The sequence below is a fragment of the Xiphophorus hellerii genome, chromosome 17, assembly GCF_003331165.1.
Source record: "Xiphophorus hellerii strain 12219 chromosome 17, Xiphophorus_hellerii-4.1, whole genome shotgun sequence".
NCBI classification, from domain to species: Eukaryota; Metazoa; Chordata; class Actinopteri; order Cyprinodontiformes; family Poeciliidae; genus Xiphophorus; species Xiphophorus hellerii.
The window spans coordinates 7623567-7644983 of NC_045688.1; the positions used below are offsets into that span (position 1 = coordinate 7623567).

The 21417-nt window shown below is 35.7% G+C and overlaps 1 protein-coding gene across 1 annotated transcript in view; it reads right to left on the reverse strand.

Annotated features, from left to right (window-relative positions):
* rassf3 (Ras association domain family member 3) overlaps positions 1–21417 on the reverse strand; it is a 55413-nt gene that overhangs the window by 28859 nt on the left and 5137 nt on the right. Inside the window, exon 2 of the mRNA XM_032589966.1 lies at positions 15584–15696. Coding sequence (XP_032445857.1) covers positions 15584–15696 — 113 coding nt within the window. The remainder of the gene's footprint in view (positions 1–15583; positions 15697–21417) is intronic.

The window sequence follows — 21417 nt, forward strand, 5'->3', positions numbered from 1 at the left end:
CAATCACTTCCTCAAGGTTTAAGAAACCAGCAGAAATTAGACTTTTTCTGCTTTTAATGTACTGGAAGGATTTTAGTTGAAAAAACTAGATGTACGCTGTAATTAAGTTTTAATCAGATAAAAACTGAGGAAATGACAGGTTCTTTTATCCAGAGATTTTACAAATTTTTTGGTTTCAACTGCTTCTAAAAACAGAACAGGTGCCTAAAAGAACATCCAGATGTTCTTTTAGCAATAATTTAATATGTTTTGGTGTCTGGAAAGTGAACCTCCGAAATGACATGATGCCGGCTCCGCCCCCTTGTGGAAGAAGAGCTGTCCTCTAACAAGACAACTGTTATTATGGCAGACTAACGGACCTCAATGTGTTACCCGAGACATTTTTTGACTCATTTTTGTCTTCTAAACCAACACTGAGGCAAAGACGGCAGACAAGAAAATTCTCTAACTAGGCCTATGTCAGGTCTATAAGGTTATTAGCGGGAAATAACGGAGAAATAAACAATAAAGCCCAAGAGGAAAATGAAGAACACAAAGTCTGGTTGGATGTGAGTGTGACGCACTTTGCACGTACAAAATGTGTGAGTAATGACTTAAATAATACCGGCTTGTGAAAATCTGCCTTCAGGAAAATGTTTAAAAATAAACAGCAGTATGAAACGGTGTTTAAATGCCAATACATCAGTTAGCGCAGTCTGTTTTCAGGCTGCCATAGAGCTACCGTTGGAATCTACACGCATAAAATCTAGCATAACTACCTTCACTTATTGATCTGGAAATGATGAGATGTTTAGTATTGTTATTTTAATTTTACTGAGTTGTGTTTATTTAATGCTTAGCTGTCAGCCGTGAGTCGTTAGCAGGTAGCCGTTAGCACGGAGCCTGAGCCGTTTGTAAGGAGTCGTGAGTCGTTAGCACAGAGCTATCAGTAAGTGTCCTTGTGACAAAAACTGGGATGTTTACTCCCAGTTGCCTTCGTGGTGCTGACTAACGTGGTCGTTCCCGTCCATCAGTTTCATTCAACTGGACGTGAGGTGGACTCCAGTCCATGATCCATTTCTTGCGTTATTCCAGACTCCTTTTTGGTTTTGGAAATGTAATAAATTGTATTGTGCCCTCTACACGTTCTGGGTGACGGCTGTCAGGATTGCATATTACCCACTGACAACTTGGACCGTGATTATCTATTATTTCCCTAAAAATCTCTCTGACTGAAGCGTGTTTTCTATGACAAATACTGTCAATATTGTCGGAGTACTTGGAACGCTGATTGGTCAGTTGCTGACAAGTGCCCTGGAATGATTGGGGGAGTATTGGTCTATGTCAGCATGGGGGCGAAGCTGGCGTCATGTCAATTGTTAAGTCATATTTGAAGGGCACTGCACAGTTACCTAGCAACCCCTGCAGAGTCCCGCCCGGTTACCTGGCAACCCAAGAGGAGCTCCAGAACATTTAGTCAGCTGGTTTTAAGAAAAGTGTTTTATTGTTGACTTGGCACTGGTTGTGCAGGAGGCACCACTTCTGCTTTTCAAAGATGTACGATTGTATAATTCTGTGTTCTGCCACATTTTTATTTAAAATGTTCAGATATTTTAGAGCTCAAGAAGATTAACCGACATCCACCTCATATAAGTGTTATGCTCTCTTGTCTTTCCTGTTTTGAGGAGTTGCTAAGAGAAATTGGCTTCTGTGTTGATTTAAATATCAAATCAGTTTCTTGTATTTTAATGTTAATTAACATTTGTCTGGTTTATGCTATAAACAGACAAATGACGCTACTAAGTTAGTAGTGCAATATGTATTTTTACATCTTTATTAGGAAAATGATAGACATTTTGTAAAATTGGCTTGAAAAGAATTTAATTGTGCGTCATCAGTCATTTTTTGATGTTTTTACATATACTGTTCATCCAATTTGTTGGATTTATTTATTTAATCAGTTTTTCATTTCCCGACAAAAATGAATAAGTCAAGGACTATTTACAACTTTGATTTTAATGTTTTCTGTCTGACTTATCCAGTACAATATGTTGGGATCTCCTTAGGGGAACAATCTGTTCATGTTTTTTCTCTGAAACTCTGTAAGTGTAAACGTCAAAATATCTGAATAATTTAATGTACAGAAGGTTTTCAGGAGCAGATGTCAGCCCTTAACTGTATTTGGCTGCTTTTAAATTAAGTTTATCTAGTCTGTTGCATCTGCTGCCTGATTAAATTACCCTATATTGGCTCATTTGGAGCACATAGACTTTAAACCTTTAACGTTTTTTTTAAAGATGCATCAGTTTGGATTTCTCTGGAGTGTTTTAAAGTCTAAATTCTGCTTTTTCTGGGTTACAGCAGCGAGGTCCTGTGGGAAAAGCAGTCAGTGGCTAAATGTCTGGTTACAAATTAATCCGGTTTAAAAGCAGACAGACCTCATTGTGTCCTGGGTGACGGGACAGAAAGCAACGTAGAACAACCAGGTGGACATAAAGCAATAAACCAAGACATGGCAGTTTTCTCAACAAAACAAAGTCAAATTCCTTTTGGCTTTCATGGAGGGGAAAGTCAATCTACATTTCTTCTTCTTGTACATCTTTTTTCTCCTTATATTTAAAATGTATATATTTGCGGCATTTGTTTTCAAAGTCAATAACACAAAAATAACAATGAAACCAAAGGATATGACATCATGTTTTTTTGAATTCATAAATATTCCAGGAGGAGGAAGTTGGGAGGAATGAATGGGTTTGCATTTTAATTTAGGAAAGTAATTATATACTTGTTTCTGAACATTTAGAATAGAAAAATGTGTATTCTGTTCAATTGATTTCCTAAACTGAACAAAAATGTATGAAAGTTTACTTTATGTAACATGTTATTGGCTGTTTCCCCGGACCAAACAATTACACAATTTGACATTTTGGAAATAAATTTGGGCAATAGAAAGACACAAATTTCGAAAAAACTTTTTCTTTTTTTTTTTGGAAAATGTTTTGGTTTTTCATCATCAAAATAGTTTTTTTCCAAAAAACTTCGATAATTATCTTTTTTTTGCATCACACAAGTCACATGATCAACAGCCTGGTGTTGCCACTGGCAGAAAACAGGAAGTAGTATTAAGATTATGGTGCAGCATGTTTTCTAACAACTTATAAAATGAACAAACTTATTCCCGTGTGATTTTAATTGTGTTTCTTTTTTAATCGAAACACCGCAATTGCTAAAATGTGTTTTTTTCAACACTAGTAGGATATTGACAATGTTTTGTACACATTTGTAGTGGAAATACAGCTATTCTCAACTAATAAAGATTTAGAAATTGCTCTTGTTTTTTAATCATTTTCGCTTCATACAAAATGTTTCTGGGGTGCAGTGGGTGAAATTTGAAGACTCAATTTCACTCAAGAGTTAAAACTTTAAGACATGTATCACACGCAATGCTGGATTTTGTTCCAGGCCACATGGGCAGTTGCCCAGAGTGGCAATAGAAAGCGGGGAAAACTAGCATCGGAAAAAAAAACCAAAGACATCATATCTGTCAGTTGGGCCTTGAACGTGATTTGTGGCAGACTGTCCTCCATTTTATACACCAACTGGAGGTACAGGTGCATTGCACAAGGTGAATAAGTATAATTAAGGTGGATAACCTGAAAATACAGTAAATATTTTCATCAGGTTGGCCATCATTTAATCTAGAAATATATTCCCCACTCTAACCAGGTTTGTGGTTTATGCTACAAACAGACAAACAGGAGGGTCGGCAAACTTGCATACCGACCCTGATGTTTAAGAGCTTACCTTGTGAGGCTCTTTGTGTTCAGGAGTATTTATTACTGGGGAGTGGTTTCTTTTTTCAGCAGGAAGGTGTGTTTGTGGTCTAATTAAAAGGTAGGAAGGTTGGGGGCTTGAGTCCCTCACAGCTGCTTTAAAGATGGGAAACAACAGATGGGGATTTTACTCAGGGAACTCCCTCAACTTCTTTCACTTAGTTAATAATTAACACTATTTTATGCTGTAGGAATTAGACCTCATAAAAATTTGTCTTTACTGCAACAGAGAGGTCACGTTTTTATAGGGATAGCTTTAGACTTCTCAACAGGGTTTATGTTTAATTTATTTAAACAAATTAAGCATTTGATCAATCTGGAAGAGTTCAAAGCAACATTTTTAAAAATAGGTTTAATATTTTTTTTAGCATTTCTTCAATATGTGTGCAAGTATAAGTCAATCTAAACAACAACATGAAAACAGGATTTATTACTAAATTTTAAACTTTTTTGTATATTTTATGTATTGTTTCTCAAAATAATATTAAAAAACTCACACTAACACGTGGATTGACAGCTCCTCTGTCAGGATATTAAATGATGCACTGAATTTTTACAGCTTGATTTTGCATCAAATGTCTCAAATTGGCTTTAATCTGAGACATTTAACTCAATTAAATTTTTTCTTTAGCACATCCGTCTGGCCTTGATCAGTGCCGAATTTCTGTGCCGAGTCTCAGACAGATTCAGAAACTGCATAAATCAAACATGATAAATTCGGTTTGTTCAACGTGAGAAGATGCCTGCAGTGTATCCCTTTTTTAATTTGGACTGATTGTGGTTTCTGAACGTGTCCCAGCAACACTGTGATCTACTGCAGGGTGTGCAGCCCAGTATTTTACCCTGACAGACAAAACACTGTGTGTCTCATGATCAAAGAGCAGAGGAATGCTGCTGGAGGATCACAAGCAGGCCTGGTGTATCGCATAATCACAGACAGAGAGCCAGAGATGAAAGATTAAACACAAACAGTTGCTGGAGAAGAAGGTGCATTGAGAGCAAAGATGCATTAACGCGCATTATAAACTGCCAACCAACTGAAACAACAGATTAGATGTACAGCTGTAACCAGACACACACCTATATGGGCAAAAAAACACATACAGATTTATTTTTAATCTACAGTTTAGATGTGTTTTTACTTCTAGAAGTGTATTTGTAAGGTCAGACACTGATGTTGGATGATATATAGCCTCAACTCTAATTCTACTTGGTTTAGGTGTCTGCCAACCAAACCACACCAAACTTTCCAAATCTCCTAAAAACAACCCTACACCTTAATCATCTTTTCGCCGAACTTTAAACTTGCCGTTGTTATGACAACCGCTAACCTCAAATTCATCCATCGCATTTCCAGAAAGAAGCAGGGTTCCCACTGACCATTTAATTGCACAAACTGGAATCCGAAAATAAAATTTGCTTAATGGAAACAATTTTGTTTGCATCACGAGTCATGTGTTCAACAACCTGATGTTACCACTGGGAAAGACAATGAAGAAGAAGACAACAAGAAGTGGTAGGAGGATCAGGGCGCTGCATGTTTTTTAATGATTTGTGTGAACAAACTTATTCATGTGTGATTTTAATTATGTTTTTTATTTAATGGCAACTCAGCAATTGCGAAATTGTGTTTTTTTTATGTTAGCTGGATAGCAACAAATATTTGCGCACCTTTATAATGGAAACACAGCTACAGAAGTTTGATTTGTCCCTCTGGAGAACAGATCTTCACTACTCTGGAGTGTACAGGAATCGTTTTACACCACTTCACTCGACGCTTTGATTAACACTTGGTGATGCAAGTCTGGGGTGAAGCTTCTCAAACCAGTTTAACTCTCACTTGTGTGGCCACCAGACGTTTAAACACTGACAATTCAATTTTTGTTTGCATTGCTCTTTGCTTGTGAGATTTAAATAGTGGTGCAATAGACAGATCCTATTAAATTATCAAATAGCATCCAACATGGCAACCTTTGTTGCAGTGTTTTAAATTGGTCTTGATCAATAGTTTGGCAGAGTTTCTAAACATTTTAAAATCTCCATAACATTTTCTGCTGTAATTGAAGAAGATAGTAGAAAGAAATACTGGTAGAAATTTCAGGCCTACACAGCAGATGAACAAAGTTGTTGTTTTTTTCTGCTCAGCACTGATTTTTGATGAAGAAAAGCTGCAGGTCTGAACTGAAACAGCAGAAGGGAGTCTCAGTGCAGTAACACCAAAACAGCAAAACTCTAAGTCAAAAGTCAAACACACACAGACTCAACTGCGGGTGATTTATTGCCAAGATAAACATTTCTGACTCTCCCAACACAATCTTTTATTATCCCTTTTTAAAGCTCTTCATCAGGAATTTCAACTTTTTAAAATAAAACTTATCAAAATATACACCTGAAGCAAATTTTACTTTATGGTTTAGTTCTTTCCCTTCTGTCGCTTTATCATAAAACACAGACGCCTTTTTATTTAAATATCTTCCTTTTGGTTTCATCTTGTTGCTTTAATCTGAAGCCTGAAAGCGTGGATTCAGCACTTTATGTTGTTGACAGCAGGACCACGGTGCAAGAAGCCTGAATGAATGCTGAATGTGGGTCATTTACAGTGCACTCTTATCTACGCCAGTCGGTTTCTTGGATAGAGATCATTCAACAGGATAAGGACAGAACCTGAGTTAAGCACAAACAAACAAATGCTGTGCAACATGACAGATAGCAGTTCACTGGGGAGTTCCCACCCTGATGGGTATCTAAGTTTTCCTCTGAACCACCAACAAAAAACGGGACAAAAATACTTTTTCCATTCATGTGAAAGAGAATATTCTGGGTTAGAGTTTTGAGTTGACAGATCTGGAGATCTGGTTTAGACTTTTATCCTGAGCAAGTAAACACAACTGAAAAAGATCTGAGTTTGTAGATTCCCAGTAGGCAGTTTGAGAAATTTTTCAAAGAATAAATGTAAACAAGGCAGCTGAGGAGCAAGGTTAAGCATTAAATACAATTTGCATAACTATTACCTTGCACCTTACCATCCTTAGACTGCAACAACTATTTTTATAGAAGCTTTAACTAATCAAAAATACTCAAACATATTAATTATACTAACTATCTGCTCACATTTATTTTAGCAAAGAAATAAAAAAGATATAAAGAACAATATAACTAGCTGGAGTTCCAAACTTTTCTAACTTCTTGTTGCAACTAGTTGTGCTACATGCTAATACTAGCTCATATATAGATGAACCTTTGAAATTCTATATTATTGACAGCAGAAAAACATAATGTTATAAAGAAGATTAAAAAAACACCATGCTCATGAAACATATTTTGTTGTGTTTTTGTTCAGTTATATTGTTCTTTCTGTTGTAGTAAATTATGCTTTCTCTGTGCTGTTATGCAGCCTTTTTTCATTTCATTATATCAACTATAAAAGCCCTTCATTACTCTAACATTGTTGTGAAAATTTATATCCAGCTCTATTCAGTTTAATTTAGAACTAAATTCAACAAATTCTTTATTGTTTGCTTGATTTTAAACATCCACCACATACTAGAAAGGACATTAAGTTATTTAGGGCTAGTCCAAGACCTGAATATGGAAAATTTGTAATAAAGATTTCCCGGTTAATAGCTTGAAATTGGCTCAAAGGACACATATGGCAACAAGAAGGCTGCAGATGAAAAACAATATTCTTGAAGCTAAGAGAAACATAAAAAAAACAGCCAAACTGCAGGATACCATGAATTAGCCAAGCTACATTCTCAGTGGTTTGGTTCACATTAATTAGACAGTAAAAAGCATCCATTAGCACACAGTGACAATGGCACACATGGGGGCTCGTCCGGGATCTTAATGGACATCTTCATGCCTTTAACATTAAATTGTATGAAAGGAAACATGACTGCAGTTCTATAAATTGCGATAGAACTTGGATTTGATGAAAACAATATTTACAGAGCTAAAAGAAAAATCATGAGCTCACCAGGTAGCAACTATTTGGCTCAAAAACAAATCTTTATAAAAGATTTGATAAATATGGGGGCAAATAGCAATAGATATGAAAACATAATTGTTGACCATATCAACATGAAACACTGTATATTTACTGTTACAGAAAGATTTACAAATATATCATAAAATCTCTCTGCTTCTTTACATATGTTTTATCTCAGAATAACAGTTGGTGATGCTGCAAATGTTAGCTCCCAAAACTGAGGAGGAAATCAGAAGGACCCATCTGCTGGTGGGTCTCTAAGCTGTAGACGGGTGTCCTGTTTCAGATGATGATGTTAGAGCTTTGTTTGTCAGACTGAGGATTTAATCCCAGACAATCCATAAAAGATTACAGTTCAAAAGTGAGTGTTATATTTCATCTCTGTCACTTGTTCTGCTGTTATCCAAATGTATTTTCTGTTTTATTACAGTTCTTAGATAACTAATTGTTTAAAATGTTAACTTTAATTTTGCAGTTTAAAAATTTATTCTGATTTATTGTCTATTATTAGAAAATTGATCAGCAAAAGAAACTGTTTTCCAGGTGATTGTAGATGAAAGTGATGCTAGCATAGATTGGTGGTTTTAATTAAATCATTGGTTTATATTAAGTTATTAAATTTACTTTTTTTTTTTCTCTAAAGGATGTCCTAGCTCTAGCTGAGACAATACGTTTGTTCAAGTAGAAAAAAAGAGGAACTGGATCTCTTTAAGGACATCAGAATGATGCCTTTTGGAAATTTTAAAAACAGCCCACATATTTCTGCACACTTCCTAATGACAGAGAATATTTGGTTTCTGTGGAAACGTTGGTGTCTTGCTTCATTTAGAAAACAATTTGTGGGATTTGGAAATGTTTTTCTTTCCAACACATGTTTACAGGGGTTCTGATCCACCATTAAAAGGCTATATGATCAGTTTAACTTAGGACTAGATATCTACAAAACACTAAATACAGTTTAAATTCATGTACTAGCATGAATTTCCCAGATCTACTTCTCCCTCTCTGCGAAACAAGGCAATTGTTTATATTATGAAAGCATAAAACAAAACAAACAATAAACATGAAATTTTTTTCTAATGTCATTAACAAAATCATCAAATATTGGAACTGCTTCTCCCTGTTTGGTTCTGAGGACTAAGAACAGAATAGAATCAGAAAATCTGAATAGTCAGGAAGGTTGATACAACAGCAGGTCTTTAAAGGGAACTTATGATGCAAAATTCACATTTTGCATATTTTTGTTCTTCCGTTTGGGTTGCTACTGCTTCTAAAAATAGCCCAATAGCTTACAAAAAACACCAAACAATTTTTTGGTAATAAGATAAAATTTTTTGGTGTCTGGAAAATCAGTTGTTTCAAAAACCTCCCGATTGCTAACTCACATTCGGTAGGCACTGTGTCGTTACCTAGCAACCTCAGCAAAGCCCAGTCTCATTATCTAGCAACCCAAGTGGAGCTCCAGCACTTTTGGTCAGCTGGTTTTACCATTGAAGACAAGCGTTTTGTTGTTGACTTTGCACTACTCAGAAACCACTTTCTGCATCTTTGTTGGTTGTGCAGGAAGCTCCACTGCTGCTTTTCAAAGACGTATAGTTATATAATTGCGTACAAATGTAATGAACATGTTTTGTGTGTTTAAAGAAGCACAATAGGTCACCAGAATACCTTTAACGTATACTGGTGCTAAGCTATTCAGTGATTTATAAACTAGTACAAGTATTTTAAAGCCTGTACTCCAAGCTTCAGGGAAGATGGAGAACGGGTGATGTGCTCTATCTTCCTAGTTTCCAGTGACACAACAGGTTGCTGATTAGAAGACATGAGGAAAGAGAAGATTGGAAGAGATATACCGAAAGGAAGAGTAGTGTGATAATTGCATGGTGATGGTGTTTGTTTACAGGGATATCTGCATGAATTCAGATGTTTGATAGTGAAGGGAGAAGATGATGAGATACTCAGCCACTTGAGATTGTATTGTCTGCTTTCCTGATGTTTTATGATGAATTTTCTCTAAGTATCCCGCAGTTTTATTTGGTGTATTCCCGAGTTTTGAGCAATAAAGTATTATTAATGTAGTGATCCACATTCGCATTCTGTTTTAGTATCAATATATACGTATATGCAACATTTACTCCTGAAAAAGTTACAAGTATTCATTCAGCACTACTGGATCCCAACCAAGTTGAATGATGAGCTTTAAAATTCAAAATGTAGGCAAAATGCTGCATTTCTTTGTGTGCATTTGTGTTGTTGATCAGAGCTCTTTGCTTCTATTTTCTGAGATTGCAGCATTTTTCTGTTTTGTTTGTATTTTTCTGTATTTGTGCGTTTTTAAATTTGTCCATGCATACGTTTGAGGTGCGTTTTATTTGCTATGCGTTTGCACCAGTCGACCAATGAATGTAACCTCATAAGTTGATTTGTAAGTTGACTCTTACAAAGTTTAGCAATCTCTTTCATGTTAAACCAAAAGCTTGACTTGCAGACTTGAATTCTCCATTTTCAAGAAAATTTTAATCACTAGAAAACATTAGCAGCACTAACAGATGCTCTGCTGTCCAGGTTGTGATCAATTACGTCGTAACAATACTTTCCCACTGATAGGTTCTTTCCCACAAGACAAGAACCTGGCACACAGGCCATAAAGCTGGGTGAGGTCTCATGAGATGCTAAAGGAAATCCAACAGCAGCCAGGTTATTTAAGTATTTTATCAGATGTTTTCGGTATGTTTAACATTGTACAAACCACTAATATAATTTTTAACAACAGAGTTTTGTGTGCTGTTTTCTGTTGTTTTCCTGGAAAACTCCAGAGCTTTTTAATCACTTCCAGACTCAGATAAATTAAGCAACCAAACTAAAAGACTTTTTTTTTAAACTCATGGACATTTCCCTCTGTGTTCACTCTCGTTGTTTCTTCCAATCTGTGATGGGTTTGGTTTCTCTTGTGCTTCTATGTTTGTCTTTCCCAGCTCACAGGAAGTTAATTTGATTCTCTCTTTGGGCTCCTTGTCAATCATTTACAGGATCTGCCTGCATTTAAACCAATCGCACGGCAGGAGAGGAATATCGGACAGTATTACATTTGTATTTTTTCACAGGTTCTAGTATATTTTCATTAGATTTACTTTTAAAAACTTATTAAATTGATAAACAACCTCCATTAAAGGAATGCTCTATTTTTAGGGGGACAAGTCAAAGTGGAGAAGAGCTACAGCTGTAGACTGTGACTTTATGTAATATATAAATTAATATAATTTCCAGGATTTAAAATGAGTTATCATCTATGTATCCTTGTGTTCTCAGTATTTGTTGTGTTCAGGTTTCATGTGCTGCACATTGAAGGCAGATGATTGAATTGACAGTTAATTCTGTTAGTGGTTTATTTTAAGCAGACATTTCCTCCTAACAAGGTTTAATGGACCATGATCAACGTTTTGAACTGTATCTGCATAATGGCTGACTTTGTTGCTTATTGTAGCAGTTCTATTTATTTATTTGCAGCTAAATTATTTTTAGCCAGATTCATTGCTGGATCTCGTGAGAATGTTTTTTAAATTATAGCAGATGGGTTTTTAAGGGTGATATAAGAGTCACACTGTAGTTCTTAACATGAATACAGCAACACTGACAGGACTTTCATACATGCAGTTACAGTAAACTGACACGGGTCTGTGTGAATATACGTAAGTGTAAATCCACAAGTGTTGATAGATGTTCACATACTGCAGAGAGCACAACCGATTTACTTATCCTTCAGATATAGATAGGTGTGTGTTTGGTTGGTCGCTTAGTTGGAGTTTTGGTTGAATGGATGGAAGACTTGTTGGATAATTTCTAAGTCAGTCAGATGGTTGATTGGATAAGTTTTTAGTTGGTCGAATGGTTCATTGGACCGACCAATCAACCATTTGACCACCTATTTTGTTAGTTGGTCGGATCGTCAGTTGGATAATTTCTTAGTCTATTTTATGTATGTATGTATGGATGGATGGATGGATGGGTTTAGATAAAAGCCACATGAAGCAACAGGGGGAGCAAGAGAGGTGGAGAAGACAGAGCAAACCCAACAAAACCTTCAAAAGGCCCAGAATTGGTCTTTTCTCCTCGACAATTTCATATTTCACACCTAACATGAATTCCTTGTGTTTCTCTTTCAAACTTTGTGATCAAAACTTGGTTTAAAGTAAAACACATAACATAAAATATGTTATTTTTTAAAATTACTGTTAACTTTTTGTGATGGTTTCTATGAGAATTTGCTGCTATTGGGTTTTTACATGGAAATACTGGAGGGACATCAAAAAGCAGAGAGCAAAATAAAGAATTTGGCTGAATTTAAAACTGTGTTTTATGAAGTAAATTCTGTATAAGAATAATTGACTCTGACTCACACACCCAGGATGCATCACACGATAAGAATGGTGTTTAATTCCTAAAGGACAGCTGGGAATTCATCCCTTCTGGTTTATTATGGCGTAGTTTTGCAGCTCATACTATTCTATTACAGCCACATTTAGCTAATTTTAGTAACTTTAGCAGTTATTTTATGCGTCAAAGCTCTTTTATAAGCAGCTGAGATTCTTGTCCTTTCAGGAAACAGTTGCAGGATGTGTGACACAAGCACACAGAAACACCAACATTCAAGAATTCAAGTCAGATAGTTTATCTTCATATACACAAATTACACATCAAAACATGAGGATCTACTTTGACCACTATACTACAGTTTTCAGTAACTCAAATTTGCCTTCACTACTTTTCTGGTCTGGATTTTTTACTAAAAACTGCAATTAAAGGGTCTCTTTCAAGTGTTCTTTTTTAAAAATGTGTGTATTTAGGATCGAACAAGGTTCTAAAAGGTCTCAGAGTTCACACATTACCTCGTCCTGACACGATTTGTCACCTTAGAGACCAGCGTTTCACCTTTGTGTTTACAACACATCAAACCCGTTGATCTGCCTGCTGTGGTTTTGGCTCTGCTGCTGCTCAACACTGATGTGGTTTTATTCCAGAACCAAGATTATCTCAGCACATTTCCAATCAGAGCTGCACACATTCATGAACCATGCTGAGTAATGCTGAGTGCAGCATTGTGGTCCATTCATAAAAATATGCTTTTGTTGTGTGAGGTTGCAGGCAGCTGTGTTAGCTCTACGGATGGCGACGTCTTTAAAACCTGATTTGCTGCACATGTGCTGCAGAAATGCTAAAGCAGGGTTCATTCCTGCCGTTATATATGACCGTTATTCCGGTCATATTATTGCTAATATAATATTCCGGTCATATTATTGCTAATATGACCGGAATAACAAAACAATAAACTAAAACTTACTGGAAAAGTTCAACACAATCCTTGATGGTTGCATCTTCTCATTTCTAAGTAGGCCTGTCGCGATAAACGATAAATCGATTAATCGTACGATAAATTAAAACTATCGACGTCATTTCAATTATCGGCACTATCGTCTCTTCCGCCCTTTTTCTCTTTCTGTTGATGACACCGAATGAAAAAAGGCTCAACTCCGGTGCTCTCCACTGATTCCTCCCTTCCTCATTTACTTAGTGTAAAGTCCAGCACACACGAAACGATCTTAGAGCTGTCAGCCAATTGTCGGCCCATTTTCAAAACCTGACAGATCACACATTAGCCGACAGAAATCCTAGGTATAACGGTTCGATCGGGTTCGTTCCTGCCGTGTGGTGTCCAACAATGGGCACAAAATAATGGCTACAAGTCCAGTGAACTAATTTAAAAACCAGGCATTAATCAATGCTTTACTACAATCTACCTGCAATGCATGTGGCTAGTGTCAGCGTAAAGTCCTGACTGAATGAAAATCATTAGAACCTACTTACGTCACGTTAACGAAGAACAGCTGAAAAGTTACCGGGTTTATCAACTGCGGCAGCAATTTCGCTCCAACTCCTCCTCTTGTCATTTCTATATTCTTTGCATGTTGAATAAACATTAATATTGTTTCCACATATCATCCCCAATGTCCCTGGACTTCGGGTTGCGCCGTGTCAGCTGTTTGGGATTCCCCGACGTAATTTCCCCTCAGAAAGCACGGAGGAGAATCCGCGCTTTCTGATTGGCTACCTGTCACATTCAACAGGCTGCGTTCTCGATCCCAGTCGGGGAAAACCCCTGATTTAGATCGGAGCGGCAACGACGATCTACCGTAACACACCACACAATCTTAGAAAGACCAACTTCTAAGATTGTTGTAAGGGGAAAAATAGGAGCAAAAAATCATGTAGTGTGAACTATTGCATCAGGTAGTCGATGTGCCCGTCTTCTCTATTTAAATCTAATTATTACTGAAGGGCAACATAATATACAGACTTCATAATCTGCACTCTTTTGATTGAATGCAGTATTTATTTCCACTTTGGCTTTATGGTGTTTAGTTTTTATCAAGTACATTTTTTGTTAATGGAGACTGAGAATCCATTTTGTTTTTGGTTGTTTTGTTTATTTTGTTTATCAGTTCCAGTGTTTAGTGTTCTTTTGAAAATAAAGTGTATCTATCTTTGGCAGGAAATCACATGCATTATTACGTCATTTCCATTAAATCAGTGTAAAAAGGTCTTCAAACAATATGATCGTTTATCGCAATAGTTTTTTGAGACAATTAATCGCTCAGCAAAATTTGCTATCGTGACAGGCCTATTTCTAAGACTGCTGAACTATTTCAAAAACTGTCTGTGGTTGTTGGTGAGCAAAATTAAAATCTTTGAAAATATTTACTGATTTAGTAAAATTCTCTTTTTTTCCCCCTGTGTAATATATAACGACTGTATTGCTTGTTAAAGCAGAAGATAATGGTGAAAATTTCGAGGCAGAATGTTTTACTACAGCACCATCATGTGGCGACCCTGGTTACTACAAAATGTTCAATTTTAGTAAAATTATACCAGCTTCATTCCAGTTTCAACATTATTTGACTATCTGGACCTTTTATCTGATAAATAATTGACAAAGTATAAACTTGAAGCCCTGAAATTTGCAGCACCCAAACTTCTTCTTGAGAAATGTATTCTGGATGCTTCTTAATCAACACATTTTCTACTTTTAATAAATTCTTTTAATCTACTCTGGTTTCTAAAAAATTAAGCAAATAATATGAAATAATCACACTGTAAAAGTTTAAACTGCATCTCACTGCTGTATTTGCGACAGCTGATTGGGTCTGTTGCAATAAGCTGTAAATCAATTAATCGCACAATAAATTAAGATGGACTCAATAATTTCCATTTGCATCTTTTCTCTTTTTCTACCAAAAACTGGATGACAAAAGTCTTCAGTTTGGTGCTTTGGTCTCAACTAGCTCTTTTTTGAAGGACAGTTTTGTTTATAGAGAATTCATAATTAATTTTATTTGTTGTTTCTGTTGTTTTGTTTATTTATTTTGGACATTTAAAATGTTTTCCAGTTCCAGTGTTAAATATTCATTAGAATTTAAAGTTTATCTTTAAGGATACGTTCTTGCATTCTAATGCCATTATTATATTACTTGAAAATGGCTTCAAAACAAAAATATTATTGTTTATCGCTTCCATTCATGTTAATAGAAATAGAACGGAGGAAAATGCAGCAACGTCCTCTAAAATATGACTAATTAGAGGAACTGATTTGAAACAAAAGTATGATTAAAACGTCTAAAAACATATATTTACAAGCAAAACTGTAGATGTTGTGGAAAAAAAACACCCGTGAAGACATTTACACAGACAGCTGCTGAGGTAAACAAACGCCGGCTAATTTTTTACTCACATGGAGCGGCGTGTTGTTGTTGTTCAGATGGTCCTGACTGAGAGGCGACGCAGCAGGATGGCAGTCGAGTGACACTCTCTCTCGACATTCAGCATGACAAGCATATTTACAACCTGCAGAGAAATGAGTCTGCATCAGCTTAAAAGAGCATGAGAGCCAAAACAATAAGAGGAAGATGTTATTTGTGAGCTTCACAGACATGCAGAAACAAGGTGTATGCAAATCCTCCATTGATAATCGACAGCTCTTCGGTTGGGCTCGTAGATCCCATTTTGCAAATAAAGCCAACGTCATGCAAATTCTGAGATAAGCAAACTATAAAAAAGGAAAGATTTCAAAATAAAATTCATGAGGACACACTAACATTTTAATAATAATGCACAAACAGGAAGGATTTCAACAAAATAACTTGGAAAATAAGCATGAAAAGAACAAATGATTGAGACAGACAAACATTCTGAATGTTTTCTGTTTATAAACAAGTGCATCCTGGGAAATTGAGTACAGTGTTGGTCCACAGATTATTTTCATATCTGTTACATGGAAGGAAATAAATACTGGGAGAGAATAAATGTGAAAAATACGCATTATAGTTTTACAACAATTCCACTAAAATCAAAAGTACTTACTAATACCTTTCAATTCAAACGCTCTTTGATTTTAGTCACTTAAATTAGGTGAACAAAAACAAAAGTAAAGCAGTAAACAGATAAAAAAAACTTTTCAATTATAGTTTCTAAAGTCATATTTCATGTTTAATCTGTAAACTGCTGAGACAATAAGAAGAGTAAGAACTGTATGGGAAAAGTCAAGTTATCTACTCGTTAAAAACATGCTTAAACTAATTGACAATTGTAATGAATAATAATTCAAATTATAACAAAAACAAAAGCTGTGAAAAAAGATTGATATTTATTCAAGTGAATACAAAATGAATACAATAAGACAGTGGGAAAGAATAGTTTTATTTAACAAAACTTAAAAACGTAGCTGAATTGTAGCATAAAAATAAATGAAGTCATAAAATTTATATTGAATTCTTTAATGGAAAAACAATATTTTAATTTTTGAATTAAGTAAATAGTTATTGAGCAACTTAAATGAATTTAAGATTAAAATAAAATAAGTAAATATAATTAACTTTGATATTACACTGTAAATATGTCAAGTAAAATGAATACATATATACTCCATTATTTAATAACTTGGATTATTAAAAATGTAACTTAATAAAATAAAATTAATCTATTTTATGGTCATATTAATTTGGAATTCAATATGTGAATAAATAATTATGTTATAATATTAGTATTATCAGTATAATTATCATAAACATGTATAGAATTACGTACATGAAGAATAAAAACCTATCTAAAATGCATGTTATTAGTCCTTAATTAGTAAAAACATGCTTTAAAAAACTCTTCAGTAATATTAAGTTATAGGAAGAAAAGTTAATTTTAAGCGTTTTGAAGAAATTCCAGTAATATCCTGTGTTCAATCCAGTTTTCATCCTTAAAACTGAGAATTAAAACTGAATGCTAAAAACATTGGACAATGCGAACACTCTTAAAAACAAGAAGCAGTTTATATTTACATTTCCTGACATTTACGCATTTAATTGTGAAAAATAAGCATCTGTATCAATAACAGGTGAACTACATGATACATAAACAGATGTTTTAGGTTAAATCCCTTGATAAACACTTAGTTAATCCCACAATCCTACCTGCCGACTTTTTCCTCATGTGCTGTCCAACTTTATACGACAGTTTGCACATGGCTGCTCCCATCTCCCAACTTAAACACTGTTAGACCTCATCGTCATTGTTCAATAGAAAGCTCGGCTCCTCGCTCTGCTATCTGTCTGCCTCTGATCAGACCTCGGATGTGCGCAGCTGCCATTCTTCCCCTGTGTTGTTGTGCTGAGTGGCTGATTTAACAGTCAAATGGAGGCCACAGTGTGATGGACACAGACAGGGCAGGAGGGAGGAGGCGGCGGATGGACACAGCACTGCTGACTCAGTCATCTCCAGCAGCTCTCTCCTCACTTACGCAGTTTGTTGTAATCCAACAATCCAATCCGTCCATTCATCCGAACATCAGATCATCCACATGGATCCACAGTGGGAAACACAAAACCCTCTACACACAAACTATGATCCAGAATAATGAGAAAGATCTTTGCATATATTGTCTTTTAAACTGCACAACTTGGGTCAGGTTTCTCCCAGAAATTTCTCACAATAATTTGCTGTAATTTTGCCCCATTCCTCCTTCTAGAACTAAGTCAGATTTTCAACTCTGTTTAGGCCTGTCGCAATAAGCAATAAATCAATTAATAACATGATATTTTAAAACAAGCTCAATAATTTCCATTTGCATTATGTATTGTTTTTCACTTTTCTTTAAAGCAAAACATCCATGTCGCTGCCACCTTTGTACTAGTTTTTAGGGATGCAGGTTATCCATTGAGTTAATCTAAAGTTGATTAATCTAATCAACTAATTGATAAGCAGCAATTTTCTTAAAAACCTGAGTTTTCCTTAACATGAACTAAATTACTCTTAATATTAAAATCTGACAGGAAAATCATTAATTGTCAGCATTATTTTGTGTCAGTTGTGTTAAATACTGACAGAATAAACAGAAAATTGTGGTTTTCTCGTACTGTTAAACTTAGACATATTTATAAAATATAACAAAACAGGAACCGCTTAGGGTTCAACATCTATCTTGCTTATTCGCGTCATATTTTTTCCATCACATTACATTTTTTTATCCCCTCCGCTTTTCTGCCATCACATCCTCACCTTCATAGCTCATCATTCATTCTCAGTTGAGAAGTTGGCGCTGCTACGTCATGTAGCTCGGCTAAATTAGCGCTATTAAGGTGAAACTTAAGGAGCTTGTCGAATGTTTATATTTCAAAACAACTTAAGTAACTTGTAGAGTGGAAACCGTAGAAATAACGTCTTCCATCCCACACCGAACTCTGTTTGGACCGTTGGTCTCTCCTACTAAGGGTCGAGCCGTCCGCCATCTTTGTTTCTGCATCAACGGCTCCGCTTAAGGATGACCAGCGGCGCCCTCTGTTGGATGGCGGCCAAACTACAACACTTTAAGCTTCAACATGCAACATGGATGATCTTAAATAATGTCTAGCATGAGAAAATTATGAGAGAAAGAACTATTTTCAATCTTTGGGCAAAAATATGCAGCAATTCCTGCTTGTTTTTGCTGTCAGGTCACAGTTTTTAATACTTAAAAATGTTAATTGTGCTATAATGCTGCACAGATTTAAAATGCATGATTCAGTTCCAGTGGAGCATTTTGCTTTTCCTCTCTTCCTCTTCCTCACCCTCATCTTCGCTCTATGGAGTCATAGTGCTGTCTCAGATAAAAGCTTCCTTGATGCTGCAAATCGATCAGATACAATCAGCCTGACAGAGATGAGCTTGGACCAAAAAACACCCCGACCTTTTCTTTTTTCACATCTAGAAGACTAAATATAGAACTTATTTGAATTTAGGCGACAGACAGACGGATATTTACCTGCTTACTTAGACACAGGAAATAATTTAAAATTTTTCTGGACTGCAAAAGAATCCTCCTATGTTGAAATCAAATGGTGCGTCATTTCTACTAATTAAAAAAAAAGTAAATCACTACTTTGGATTAGATTATAAAGAATGGAAAACACCTGATTTAAATATAGCCATAAAGTTTAAAGAAATTAATATTTATAATCTGAATTTACTTGAATGTAATGAGTTAGCGCAGTACGTTTTTACTAATCGTTAGAGGAGTTTTCATGACAAATGTATGCAAAAATTTGTTGATATTCTGTTAACTTTGAAAAAACAATCTTGCATTTGTGTGCTTAATAATAATTAACAACACAATTATTAATTATTGTTATTACAAATAACAATAATTATTATTATCCATAATAATAATAATAATAAATTAAACATATATAGAGCTTTTTAGGACACTAATTACATGGTTCATGGAAATGCAACTATAATATGAATAAATATGAATTACTTTCATTATTTTCATTTAATATTTGCTTTTTGATATTGCTTATGCGTAATAATGTAACTTTACAGAAATTCACAAGTAATTTCAGTGTACTATTTTACCATTTATTATAAATACGCCATTATTATTATTATTACTAATATATGTTTTTGTTCATTTTTTATTCCATTATGTTTACTTAATTCTATTTTTTTATTAATTCTAATTTAAAATCCTACTTTTATTAAATATTCTTAGTAATATTATCAATCTGTGAAGTATCTAATAGAAAAACTGTGTTGTAGTTAAAGTATCACGTTTTCCTCATGGCTGTTTCCAGTAAAACATGAGCTCTTATTGTGAAAGGATCAGCTCTGAGGTCAAACTCGTCAGACAGGAGAGATTTTTTTTCTTTTTTCTTTTTTTTTTAGACATGTGTCAAACTTTTTTCTCTTTTGGCACCCCGTCTCTAATTCAGTCTGCGTTTGCAGAGAGAGCAACAGAGAGGCTTCAGCTCCTCCAACATTTATTTACCTGCTGAGACGTTTCTGACCTCAAACTGACCCAGAGACAAAATGGAGGACAGTGGCTCTAAAACTGGAGCTGACTACATTAACGCTTAAACTACTAGAGAAAATGTACATTTAATCGTTTACTGTAACTTTGTTTGAAAACGTTTGTAGATTCACTCATCAACACGGCGTCCAGAAATCATAACAGTAGATGTTACAGTTAAACATTGTGTTTATTAAATGAGCCGTTGTTTTTTCTACTTTAGGGGAATCCAAGAGATTATGTAACAATTGCAAATTGGAGCGAGGTTTTCAGGCACCACATATTTACATATATTACATAAATAGACTGTTTTTTTCTTCACTGTCCTGCATGACATCAGGTAAAATGTTCCTGTTTTGTATCTGTTGAATTACTAAATCTCTTTCTTTCTGCTAAATGCCAGAAAAATGAATAAAACATGTTTTTAGAGAAAGAAAGAAACTAGTTTGGAAGGAAACAGCTTCATTCACTTCCTCCACTGCTGTCGCTAAAACTACAGGCAGAAAATCGACGTCATCGTTCATGATTTCTCCTTCTGCTCTCTGATTGGCCCGGTTGAAATTCTACCGGAAAGAATCGAAGTGAATGGAAGAAAGTCAGGACAGCTAGCCAAGCTAGTTCTTTACCAAAAGTAAAAATTCAACCAAATAGCTTTAGTTTGGAAACCGAGCACATAGGTTATGACCAAGAAAATAATAAAAAATAGTTTGGATTTTCCGCCGTCGAAACTCACCCGACTTTCTCCAAAGCGGACCAACTTCCAGACCCGCGGAGCGTCGCACCAGCTTTGGAAAGCGGCAGAAAACCCGGGATATTCCCCGCACCCTTCTCCCAAAGTATTCAACAAACCCCATCAGCCTCACACTCTGCTCGGATGTTTCCACCTCTGAAAGATAACTCCCGTCTACAGACGCCCAGATCCGGAGAATCATCCTCGCTGAGACGCTTCTCGGCCGGCGGCGGCGTCCACAGTGATCCGCCGGCTCTCTTTGCGGGTCATTATCTGTCCGTGGGGGCCGTGGAGCCAAACTGTCAGAGCCACTGAACAAACAAGACGCCGGCAGCTGACAGACGCCCACTGAGAGCCGATGGAGTCGGATTATACTGAAGAGGTTCCGACAATCAGCTCCGGTATTTCTCACAGAGGTTCAAAATGGGACTTAACGACGTGAAACCTCCGCACCGTCTGCGCCGAGGGAGGATTCACTGCGGATTTCCTCTAATGAAGTCAAAATCATATAAGGAATATGTTT